This window comes from Lasioglossum baleicum, chromosome 18 (genome assembly GCF_051020765.1).
Source record: "Lasioglossum baleicum chromosome 18, iyLasBale1, whole genome shotgun sequence".
NCBI lineage: Eukaryota > Metazoa > Arthropoda > Insecta > Hymenoptera > Halictidae > Lasioglossum > Lasioglossum baleicum.
The window spans coordinates 5066555-5079445 of record NC_134946.1 but is presented as its reverse complement, the minus strand read 5'-3'; the positions used below and the strand labels follow the sequence as shown (position 1 = coordinate 5079445).

The 12891-nt window shown below is 37.1% G+C and overlaps 1 protein-coding gene across 6 annotated transcripts in view; it reads right to left on the bottom strand.

Annotated features, from left to right (window-relative positions):
* The window catches only part of Glurib (Glutamate receptor IB), a 383859-nt gene that overhangs the window by 32396 nt on the left and 338572 nt on the right, over positions 1-12891 (bottom strand). For all 6 annotated transcript variants that reach the window (XM_076442547.1, XM_076442544.1, XM_076442545.1 and 3 more), the window contains 5 exons: positions 11758-11890; positions 9926-10046; positions 8120-8284; positions 1144-1359; positions 180-287 (listed from right to left, as the gene is read on the bottom strand). In XM_076442547.1, the coding sequence (XP_076298662.1) occupies positions 180-287; positions 1144-1359; positions 8120-8284; positions 9926-10046; positions 11758-11890 (743 nt within the window). The remainder of the gene's footprint in view (positions 1-179; positions 288-1143; positions 1360-8119; positions 8285-9925; positions 10047-11757; positions 11891-12891) is intronic.

Genomic DNA, 12891 nt, shown 5'->3' with positions numbered 1-12891 from the left:
CTGTTGTTGTTCTTGAACAACAATTTTAGACTCCAAGCCTATTTGGAGGTCATGTTCTTTTATAGGATGAAACTAATGTAAACGTGAAAATCAAGGTTCATCAATACTGCACATGTATTTCATTATTCGTGATGTTCATCAAGTTACTGGTGAAATATACCGGAGGAAAAAATATTTACTTTGACCATGGCACTGTTGACCGTCATCTCGACCACATGGAGGGTATAATTGTGACGTCGGCCATCATCGTTGAAGCGGATTTCTCCTGTAAGTCCCTCGGCTTCAACCTATCAGTAAAAATACAAACTGTTAGTTCGAAATAAATCAAAGAAATTGTTTACAATGTGAAAATAAAAAGATAGAAGATTTCTATGGGATCTTATTATACGTAAAAATACCAGCAATTTTCGTAGGATACTTTCTTTGTCCGCGCACTTTTTTATCCGCAGCTTTCCATTTGCAAAAACAAAGTTGACATTCAAATGATCTCGAAAAAGCCACCCAAATAAAAAAAACTGATACTGCTTTTAATATTATCTTTCATACTATTCGAGATATTCGGCTAGAAATTTTTCAAATGAACACACTGTATATTATATGACAGTAAAAATCGCACAGAATATAAATAAATTGAATTTTATTATTTTTATAATACTATACACATCAGAGTCACTTTTGATGGTCGGTTGGGTGGGTTCAGTGTTAAGGTTATATCTCTGCTGGAGGATTTATCAAACCGCTAACAATTTTCACGATATCGATAGGTTCTCGCGTCTGATTCGGTCGGGCAACAAACTGTCAAAGAGTTGGTGTGGGACTCCCGGTATAACTCTGCTATACATATGTATATAGAGAGGCGAACGAAGGGGAACGATCAGACGTAGACGCAGGAATTCCGTTAGAGTCGGAATAACCGCCAATTACTGTCAGGAGCAGAGAGTCGTTGGGAAGAGTCTCTGGCAATTTCGGTTGCCACGGGTATTCGAAACATATTGAGTATTTCAACGTTTCTGTCCGCGTTCAAGAATTTCACGATGAATTATACCAGCCTCCCTATGAAACTTTGTCGGCTAAAGGACATCTAGAGCGACTTCTAAATGATGCTTGTGTACTTTCAGCAACTGATTGGATTGGTTCGCTCACCTTCCTCAGCAACCTCGAAATCTTTTCACCATATTCGAACGCCGTCACCCAACCACGACTGCTATTGCAGTCCAGGGCTCTGGTGTCGTTCGTAATCTGACTGCCTCCTGGGATTCCAGTTCGTCTGACGTTGCTCTTGTCTTGCTTCTTTTTCAGGAACTTGTTGAACGCCTCCACGAGAACAAACACGGCGTCGTACATCAGCGCCGCCTGAGCCTAATGCGAGAAGCATTGCCGGATGAGTATTCGAATCATACACTTTTTACCATTATTTTTACGTGAAACTTCCATTCTAAACATTAACAGTACTATGATTCGTAAGGGATGAAAAAGCCCTGAACGTTGGGGGTTGAAGAACATTTCTTCAGATATTTCGATTCATATTAATGTCGTTTCAAGAACAAATTTTTCCTATTATTTTTACGTGGAACTTTCATTCTAAACGTAAACAGTACTATGATTCGTAAGGGGTGAAAAAGCCCTCAACGTTGGGGGTTGAATAACATTTCTTCAGATAATTCGATTCATATTAATGTCGTTTCAAGAACAATTTTTTCCCATTATTTTTACGTGAAACTTTCATTCTAAACATTAACAATATTATGGTTCGTTTGGGGTGAAAGCAGCCCTCAACATTGGGGGTCGAAGAACATTTCTTCAGATATTTCGATTCATACTAACGTTATTTCAGAACGATGTAAAACAAATTTTTCCCGTAATATTCACGTAAAACTTTCATTCTAAACATGAACAGTACTATGATTCGTAAGGGGTGAAAACAGCCATCAACGTTGGGGGTTGAATAACATTTCTTCAGATATTCCGATTCATATTAATGTCGTTTCAAGAACAAATTTTTCCTATTATTTTTACGTGGAACTTTCATTCTAAACGTAAACAGTACTATGATTCGTAAGGGGTGAAATCAGCCCTTAACGTTGTGAGTTGAAGAACATTTTTTCAGATATTTCGATTCATACTAACGTTATTTCAGAACGATGTAAAACAAATTTTTCCCGTAATATTCACGTGAAACTTTCATTCTAAACATGAACAGTACTATGATTCGTAAGGGGTGAAAACAGCCATCAACGTTGGGGGTTGAATAACATTTCTTCAGATATTCCGATTCATATTAATGTCGTTTCAAGAACAAACTTTTCCTATTATTTTTACGTGGAACTTTCATTCTAAACGTAAACAGTACTATGATTCGTAAGGGGTGAAATCAGCCCTTAACGTTGTGAGTTGAAGAACATTTTTTCAGATATTTCGATTCATACTAACGTTATTTCAGAACGATGTAAAACAAATTTTTCCCGTAATATTCACGTGAAACTTTCATTCTAAACATGAACAGTACTATGATTCGTAAGGGGTGAAAACAGCCATCAACGTTGGGGGTTGAATAACATTTCTTCAGATATTCCGATTCATATTAATGTCGTTTCAAGAACAAATTTTTCCTATTATTTTTACGTGGAACTTTCATTCTAAACGTAAACAGTACTATGATTCGTAAGGGGTGAAATCAGCCCTTAACGTTGTGAGTTGAAGAACATTTTTTCAGATATTTCGATTCATACTAACGTTATTTCAGAACGATGTAAAACAAATTTTTCCCGTAATATTCACGTGAAACTTTCATTCTAAACATGAACAGTACTATGATTCGTAAGGGGTGAAAACAGCCCTCAACGTTGGGGGTTCAATAACATTTCTTCAGATATTTCGATTCATATTAATGTCGTTTCAAGAACAATTTTTTCCCATTATTTTTACGTGGAACTTTCATTCTAAACATTAACAATATTATGGTTCGTTTGGGGTGAAATCAGCCCTCAACGTTGTGAGTTGAAGAACATTTCTTCAGATATTTCGATTCATACTAACGTTATTTCAGTACGATGTAGAACAATTTTTTCCCATTATTTTTTCGTGAAACTTTCATTCTAAACATAAACAGTGGTATGGTTCGTAAGGGGTGAAAAAGCCCTCAACGTTGGGTGTTGGAGAACATTTCTTCAGATATTTAATTACAGTAATACCTGCAGTACGAAGAGAGTACTTAGAAAAATATAATGCAAATATTTCAGATGTATATACACTTTTTACTTTAAAACAACATTATGCTCAAACGGAAAAAGGTTGTTGGAACGTGTTTTACGAAAAGTAGAAGAACTATTACACTCTCGCTTTTGCTGTGTACCTTTTTTCCTGTTGCACATCGTACGCTGTAATCATATCTTATGATCGTGTTCTATTACGCTGTGAGAATGTAAACATAAACCTATTATTACTGTGTATACATCGTGTTATGCGAGCTGTTTTCTACCGTGTGCTGCTGCACTTTTTACACCGTATTAAATGAGACTTTGTTATATAATAGCCTAACGTATTATGTAAACTTTCGTGGAAGCGAAAAGAGCAACATGTTCCATTTTGTTTTTTTTCACCTAGCTTTGTCTTATAGCAAATTCTCAATTTCATAAACGTGGTTGCCACCCTACTTCTATTGGACACTTTCTAACGAAAATTTATTGTTTTGTAGATAAAAGTATGACACAACTTATGTACTAACTATTTTTTAAATATAACCATTTGCTGACATTTGTTGAAAAAAATTCTCAAAGTCAAGCTCACCTATTGACCTTCTACGTGTTTGTGCTTAAACTTACTGAATTGAAGCGAAGTTACTTCACTAAACAGTTTTCATGCATTTATGATAAAAATAAGACATATGGAAACATTATTTTCAAACAATTTAAATTATTTACGCACGAAATAAATTTCAGTCTGACTCGATTTCCCTGCAAACTATCTATAAACATTTTATTTTGTCGCAAGCTCCGCTGTCTAATCATCACTAATCATCGGAAACCGAATACGAGAGGCACAATGGCGATCGTCGGGCGTCGGTCGGTCACAAAGTGATCGAGCGATCGTCAAAGCATCGATTGATCATGAAGTAACGCGAAACGGAATCAATTACGAGGCGGGATGTGCGGTTTCGTTAATCGAATCGAGTTCTCGAGCGTCGACGGCCGTTTCATCGAGCAACAGAGCAGAAGGTACCGAATCGGACCGGTCCGGACCGCCACGTCCGCGCAAAAACCGTGGCTGCGAAAGTTCCTGGTGTCGGATGCGACTAAAGCGCGTCTATAATCGTTGTAACAATTGAAATTATATGGCTTAGAGGGGCAACGGGAGCCGGTAGACGGGAACACAGGGGAAGTTTCCGCGTTTCCGTACGAGCACGGAGCGGTTAAGCCGACTTGCACCGGAGAAACCGAGAAAACCATTTATCGTTCGATTCGGATCGTACGCAGATTCATGGTTACGGGGATACGTCGGGCACGTAGCCAAAGTTCGAGGAACCGCACACGGAAATTGCGCGATCGATCGATCGAGGTAATTGATGCGTCGGACATCGCGCAGTTTGGTCTTTTGACTTCGCAGCGGGACTGCTTCGGGATGTCAAATCCGCTGGCAGGAACAGTCGGTCTGTTGTCGCTCGGAATCCGAACAGAATTCGGTTGCCTCGACTATCGAGTAGACACGGGTGCGATTCCGCTCTGCGGATTGTGGGCGTTCCTCGAGACACTGTCCGCGGAATTACCATACGTCCATTTCGAATTTCTTCGGAATTTTCATTGACTTTTAAAAAACAAGTTCCATCTAATTGTCCGTTATACAATAAAGTCGTGATATTTGTCAAGGACCGCGTACGCGATAGTTGTCAGGTGCTTCACTGCCGGCCAAGACCGCAGGGCGGCGATGATTGATCTCGGCTCGGGTATATCTCGGGTAAAACTTATATAAAATTAAAAAATTGAGGGAATTTTAAATTATAATATAAATTAGAAAATTTATCATTAAATTTATAGGAAAGATTTAATGTTACAGTAAATTAGAGTAAATTTATTATATAATTTAAAAGAAGGGATTTGGGTTATAATATAAATTAGTAAATCTATATAAAATTTAAGATTGAGAGAGAATTTTAAATTATAATAAAAATAAGAAAATTTATTATTAAATTTATGAGAAAGACTTAATATTAAAGTGTAAATTAAAGAAATTTATTATGTAATTGAAAAGATTTATATTTTTTATTATTTTTTTATGGGACTTTCACCAACTTATTTCTGGCATTTTTCTGATTGAAGTAACACCAAACACGATATGATTCCAACTGTATTTAGTGGTTCAATCGACGATGGAAGTTTCGGGCGCAAGGAAGGACAGCGTGTGGGAAAGAAAGAGACACGGACATTCGCCGTCACCGGCACAGTTCAAAGTTTCAACTTTAAATACAGTTGAAATTATATTGTGTTCGGTGTTATTTTAATCAGAAAAATGCAAGAAATAAGTTACTGAGAGTCCCATAAAAAAATAAAGAAGTTTTTGTACATTCGATTAGTAGTGGTTCACACCGATACGCTTCGGCCACGCAATCCATATTTCATGCAGTCCTTCTCTACGTTCGACTTCCGTTTGAACTGTTTCAAGATCAATAGTTATACTATTAATAGATAGTTGTCTCTGCAAAACACAGGCTGTTTGACAAGAATCGCGACTGTACTGTATTAAGTTTCGAAATAAGTCGAAGTCATATTAAGTTTCGAAATAAGTCGCTGTGCGACCACCACCGGACTTTGCCGGTTCTCCTACTCTTCACTTCTAGCTTGACTTTATCTCCCACTGTTTCTTTCACAAGTCCGAATGCTGGGAGACGCTGGTAGGCATTGAGAGCTGGGCAGTGAATGGGTCTGATCCGTCACGCTCCGAAGTGAAACGCTATTCGGGTAAACTCGTTTTAAATATTTATAGAGAGATTTCAATCCAAACTATTTATCTGGTATTTTAGTTATCCCAAATCCCTATGGTTTCTTTTTTAGATTGTATATTATAGATTGTTTCTTTCTTAAATTGCGGATCTTTATGCAAAATAAAATTTTCGTACAACAATTGCAAGCTATATAAGAGCTAAGTAAAAATTTATTTTCCTCATTAATGATTTTTATATGTTAAAAATAGTATATCGGCATTGTTAAACTCTCTTGATCTTTCTCCTGCTTTGAATTACACCTACTCATTTTTGTCATAAATGCATAAAATCTAATTTTAAGTGAACAATTCTTTTTTAAAGTAATTTTTAAGTGAATTGCACATATATACACACGATAAATAGTACTGATATATATGCAGTTAATGTTAACAAAATTTATTTCTTAATCTTTATTTTTTTATGACCAACGAAGACTGTCTTTTCGAGATCTCGCATTCACTGATTCACTGGAAAGGCGCTCTAATTGACAATGATAGGGTTATTTACTCTACAAAATCAAAAATAAAAATATTCAGTTACTGATAGGTTATTTACTCTACAAAATCAAGAATAAAAATATTTAGTTGCTGATACTGTTTGGACAACATTGCATATACATATATCGTTGTTATTGGCTGAAGACAGTGGCTTTTAGGCTTCTCCTATCATGTGACGCGCTTAAATACAAGCTCATCATACAATATCGCTCGGGCTACTCGGTACCGCTGGAGGCCATCCTGCATTTGCAGTCATAACATGTAATACAACAGGCGAAGCGTGTATGGGTGAATCTGTCTAGTTCGTGTGTGCTTATTGTCAATTGTTAGTCATGAACGCAATCATCACGAGGTTTATTATCCTATCCGTTTGCATTGAGTAATTCAGAGCTGCATGATTGTTTCTCTCATTACAGCACCTTTTCTATAGAAATGTAATCTGAAGCAATCCATTATGAACATTGTCATTCCCGTGTAAATAAATGAACCAGCCCACAGGTTTTAACTTCAACTCGTTTAGTAAATTGCGGGGACATAATTCTGCTCTGCTAATCGTAAGTAACCATTGTTTTCGTCATATTTTCCGAGATCTTTATTTTCTTCTGTTATTAGACTGCGGATATTTATGCAATTTTCAATTTTTTTAAGCGAATGTTAAGAAAGCGGAATAAAATAGAACCTCATTTTCCGTAGCAGTAGCCTTTTTAGATCTGAAATCAATTAAAATCTTAGCAAATTCTGTCCGATTTCATATCCTAGCATTTTTAGAAAATTTTCAAAAGCCATTACTGCATAAAGATCCGCAGTCCAGTTATTATACAATGCAATCCAAACGTATTATTATTGAAACAAGAAAAATCATTTCAATTGCATTAGTTGCGTGAGCTTTACAAATATATAGTGACTCCCACTAAATATTCGGACACTTAAAAACTCCCCATAACTTTTTTAATATTGGACCTTGCGATAATCTGTTACGCTCAGATGAGCGTGGAAAGTCAAGATAATCTACAATGCAATTCAGCTACTGCTGATTAATTTGAATTCAAAGTTGTTTAACTAAATAAAACAAGGTAATATCTATAGGTACAGTGCCACTAAAAATATATTTAAAAAGAAATTGATGTAAGTTGTGCTTAAATATAAAGGGTCTTCCATCAAGGAATCTCATTTTAAATTTCGCAGTACTTTGTATATGAGGAGATTAGAGTTGTGTCTTCGACACGTGGTTGATAAAATTATTAAAAAAAAACAGCGTTTTTAAAATAACACTTATTAACGCATAGTTACATATTACCACCTATGTATTATTTCTAATGTCAAGGCAAAAACTTGTGTCAGTGGTTGATGGTTGGCGCGAAGCCGCGGATGGGTGGTTTCCATGGTGAGGTGGTAGTACAGGGTGACAGACATTAACCGAGGCAAAGAAAAGTTATTGGAAGGTGGGGAGAGGGTGGTGGGGGGTAATATCTTGCCGGTGAGTTTCGAAGAGAAGAGGAGATGATTCTGTCGGCGAAGTTCGCAGAAAAGTGCCGGGGTGGGGGAGACAATTTCGTCGAAGAAAATTTTGCGGAGGGAGGAGCGACGGTTTCTCTGTGGGAAAATTTTGTCGTGGGGAAAAAGAGAGCGAACGAGGGGGCATACGTACGGAAATAGATTCGCGACCTGCTCCTTGGGTCGTCGCGGAGTCGCGGCGATGCCAACCGGCCAAGAAATCTTTGACGTACGGTCGAGTGGTGTCCACGATGCGAAAACCAGTGATGTTGATGGCTCCGTACTCGATCACCTCGCTTTCCCATCGGTCGTCCATTATCTGATTACACGGAAACAGCGTGCTTGTACTGCCACGGAAAAGGGCAACGTAAGAAAGCATTGGCGGTACTTCAACGCGTTCGAGTGCTTCCACTCGGACGTCCGTAGAAACAAAGGAGCGAGTGGTAGTTTACGGACGCCATAATGCTTCTACCAGTGCCAAAAACGTTCCCTTGTCGAAGGTTTACCGGGGATTAGGCGATTTGTTCCGATCTCGATCCCGCGAACCGTGCAACTTTTTCGCAAACGTCCATTTTCTGGTTCCGTGCTGTGTGCGTAAAATACTACTTCCTCTGTTCCATAATAATATTAGGTTGGCAACTAAATTCGCGAACTTTTGTTCCGTAATTCTTTGATTGTATCATTATAACCTCATTCAGTGACCATTCCTTTTGAACTGTATATCATTGAAAAGCTCTGAATTTATATAAATGACTTTGTTTGAGAAAATGTGGAGGTCGCGAACTTATTTGCCAACCTAATAGTAAGCAGTTGATGAATGTAATTTGTCCCATAATAATAGTAGCAAAAGAAAATAAACGTAGAACGCAACATTTATTATCAAAAGTTAGATTACATTAAACAATAAATTAAAAATATTGCTCCTAATTTTTACTTTGAGTGTTCAGATTGTTTCTGGATTTTCCAATAATTTCGTTACTGCAATTTAAACTTGTTGGTAGGATCCTGTAGCGTGAGCTTAAAATCATTGGAGCCATCGTTCTTCATTGCTTCCAGCATAACTTGTTTTATTTTCATCTTACTTTTACAATAGGTTGATATTCAACTGAAACGAAACAATTGATTTCGATCAGCGGATGAAATTAGAAAATTAGTTATAATTCGTAATAATTCGGTTAACCTAACAATTGAAAGATGTGTCAAAACAAATGACATATGTCGTGAAACATTAATTTTGATTGAAGGCTTCGCAATTTTGAGCTGCAACATTAGACAAAGTCTAATTATTTGTAAACCATAAGTGTGGATTTATAGTGGAGCAGCGAGGTGAGCTGTGCGGCGAAAAAGAAAGAAAAACAAAGAAAATAACATATGTACTTTTTCATTAGTATGTGTCGAAATGTTGTCACGAATGTTGGATTGTTTTCACCGCACCGCTATCATCGATGCTCGCAGCTCCACTATAAATCCACCCTAAGACTGAAGAGAAGCTTCATAAAGCGCCAATTTTACCATGGGAGTGTTTATTGAAATGTAAACAAGTTTCAAGTGGAGTAAGATCGCCTCGTGTCAGACAGGTGGAGTAGAATTACTAAAGCTACAACATTATGTTGTAACATAACTGACTAATATTATTATGGGACAGAGGGAGTACTTGAAATATAGAAATATTTTTAAATCGTTTTATTCAAACAATAGGTTTCATGTTCAGTGTAAAAGTTTATTTTTTGCTCTGAAGTGTACTTGCGTGCCTGCTTGTCACAGCATCCCCTTCAAATAAGCAGCTGTTAATAATTTTATGCATGTTCAAATACTTATAGTATAGGTACTGTTCGTACATTTCAAGTGTATACTCAAGCTTTCTAATTGTCCCGAAGGTTCTTGGATCGTTGTACAAAAGTCAAACGTGTCGTCGATATCGATCGAGTCCGGGAATTTCATTCACTCGAGGAGCACTTACCAGACCACTCAGCAAATAGTGATACGTTCGTTTTCCCAGAGTGACGTCCCTCACGTGATTCACTACGATATCCTTTGCCATGTCGGTAGGGCAGTCGAGGACTACGTACTTGTTACTCCATCTGCAAACAATAACAATCCATTTCTTACAATATATTTACCGAACCGATCATTTAAATAATTTTTCAATATGAAGCTAGTATTATTTTGTGGAAAATGTCTTAGTACTATTTTGTGGAAAATGTCTTAGAACAGTGGTCCCCAACCCCCGGTCCAACCAAATGGTACCGGGCCGCCCAAGGAACATTAAATACAATTAAATTAAAATCATTAAATCAAAACAATCTAAAATATAAACAATCAACGTCCCCCCCTCCCAGCGCAGCGGGCCGCGGTAAAATTATCAAACGTTGACCGGTCCGCGGCGATAAAAAGGTTTGGGGAGCACTGTCTTAGAATACATACGTGACGTTCAGACACTAGCCGATTAATCAAAGACAGTAAAAACAATTTTATACAACTTTATACGTTGTCGTTTGAAGACATATTTCATAAAGGTGATTCCTTACATTTGATAAAATATTTTAATTATTGAACTGTGGATTTTTATGTATTTATGGTATGTGCAAATTGTCGAAACACAACAGAGTGTGAATATTATAATTTTATCTATAATATGACAATTAATATATTAATTTATAATTTAGTTTGGCTGCAATGAATTTCTTAATACAGCACCTAATAAAAATTCAATTATTTACGTTTACTCCCACTTCGAAGTTATCGACGTTCGTCGAAGTTAAATTGCCGATCAATACGATTTTACTCATGACCGAACACGCTTGTGTGACGTTTTGGAATTTGCACTGGTTACATTTTGTTTTCGGTAACTACAATGTTCATTCTATTCGGGCTCATTGTCAGTGCTGGTTGTTGATTACCTGGGTCGTGGGAACGCGTAGCCGGCGGTAAATTGCAGCCGAGATATGCGGTGGCCACTCGTAATCCCACAAAAGCGTGATCCGTCAGACTATACGAATGCGAACAGAACTCACCGGCCGAAAAAGAATCGCTATGGTGCCGAAGTATACCGGAGACGTTTTCGCAGAAACGTTCTGTTATCCCGTTGGAAAAAACCTCTCATTTTATTATTAATATTTATTATTAACGTTATTATTAACGTTTCTCATTTCTTCACCGAATTTCTAGTCCCCAGGGACCATGAATGACGAGGAGACGAATATTTTTGATCTTCAACACTATAGTAATAAAAATCGTAGTACAACCGGACAGAGATTCTACATATGAAAATAAATAGAAAAGATGGGACAACATTTTTTCGCTCGACGCCTCGTTCACGAGAAAATCGAGTTTAAAGACCAGCAAGTAGAACAGGTCGGCCATGGTCAGACGCGTGACGATCCCTATCTATAATAATAGCACGCATATTCGCTGCATTTTCAAACTCGATTTTCTCGAGAACGAAGTTTCGGATGAAAAAATGTTATACTGAAATATTTTCTTATTTTGTCTATGTAGAAGGACCCATTTTTATCTCAGGAGTGCTATGGATTAAAACCTCTACGCAAACACTTGAAAAATTGTTTCATAAATAAATTCTTCACTGATTTGGAGATTGAAGAATTCCTTCAATATTTTATAGAATAAAAATAAGGAACACCTTTCATCCAGTATAAATATTACATAAATTAAACAATTGTATGAATCATAAGATCATAAAATTTTGAATTAGAAAATTATAATATTTTGAATTAAAAGATTATAATATTTTGAATTATAGAGTTATGAAATTTTGTAATTGCTTTCACATACCGATTAAGCTCTTCCAAGCTGCGCAGAAAATCAATCGCTTCGGACATGTTCTGTATCCGTTTGACGGTCTCCACCTGAAACGACTCGTTCCCCGGTTTCAGGCCTTGGTATATTTGCTGTAGCCTGAGCAACCCTGCAACAAAGATGAAATTTCCTGTCAACATGTCCCATCCTGAATTCGAAAATACCCGATACCCCGTGGAGGCATTTACACGGTTCGCCGCTCGTCATTATGTATGTATTACGCAATATGTATACATAATCTGGAATCTACACACGTACGATTGTGCTGCCCACCGGCCGCAATTCATTGGCAGAGTATGTTTGTGCTGCGGTTCTCTCAACGAGACTGAAACATTACGCGGTGATTGTAGTGGATTCTTATTCTAGTTTCAACAGTGTGAATTATTCATCACTCAAGTCTAGTGTTGCAAACCATTTAACATGCACGTTGATAATGCGTCGTTCGGTCGCGCGGCGATCGTTAATTATTCCAAATGAGAATATCATAATGATATTCAAAACACCAATTGTATTGTTTTACTGTGTCATAAATCATGGTGGTCCATGATAATTGATCGACTGGGAAACATAAAATTGTTACCGGTTCTGAAATATTGTAAATTAAAGATTAGAATATTTTTGTTCCATGTAACAATGAATGCACAATATAAAGAATTATTTAAAAAAACTGTGACGTTACTACCATACACGATGTAAATATGCAGTATTTTTAAACAATTTTTAGATTCGGACAAGTTTTACTCTTTTACAGTAATGTCTCTCACGACGCAAAAGCCTCGGGGGATTCGGTTGCGTCGCGCGTAGACGGGTAGCTATATTTTTTTGGGCTTCAAAGGCCGAGTCGAACGTAGAGAAGGACAGCGCGTGTAAAGATCTCTCCGCGTCTCTTTCTTTCCCATAGGTTCATAGTCAATTAAACCAGTAAATACAGTTGAAATTATATCGTGTTTGGACTTTTTTTTTAATCAGAAAAGTGCCACGAATATATTGATGAAAGTTTCATAAAGAAATAATTAATAATAAGAAAGATTAAATATTGGTGTTACATTGTGAGGACGCACGGGCCTTTGAACTGTGCCGACGACTGCGACTCTCCGCCTCGCATTAGTA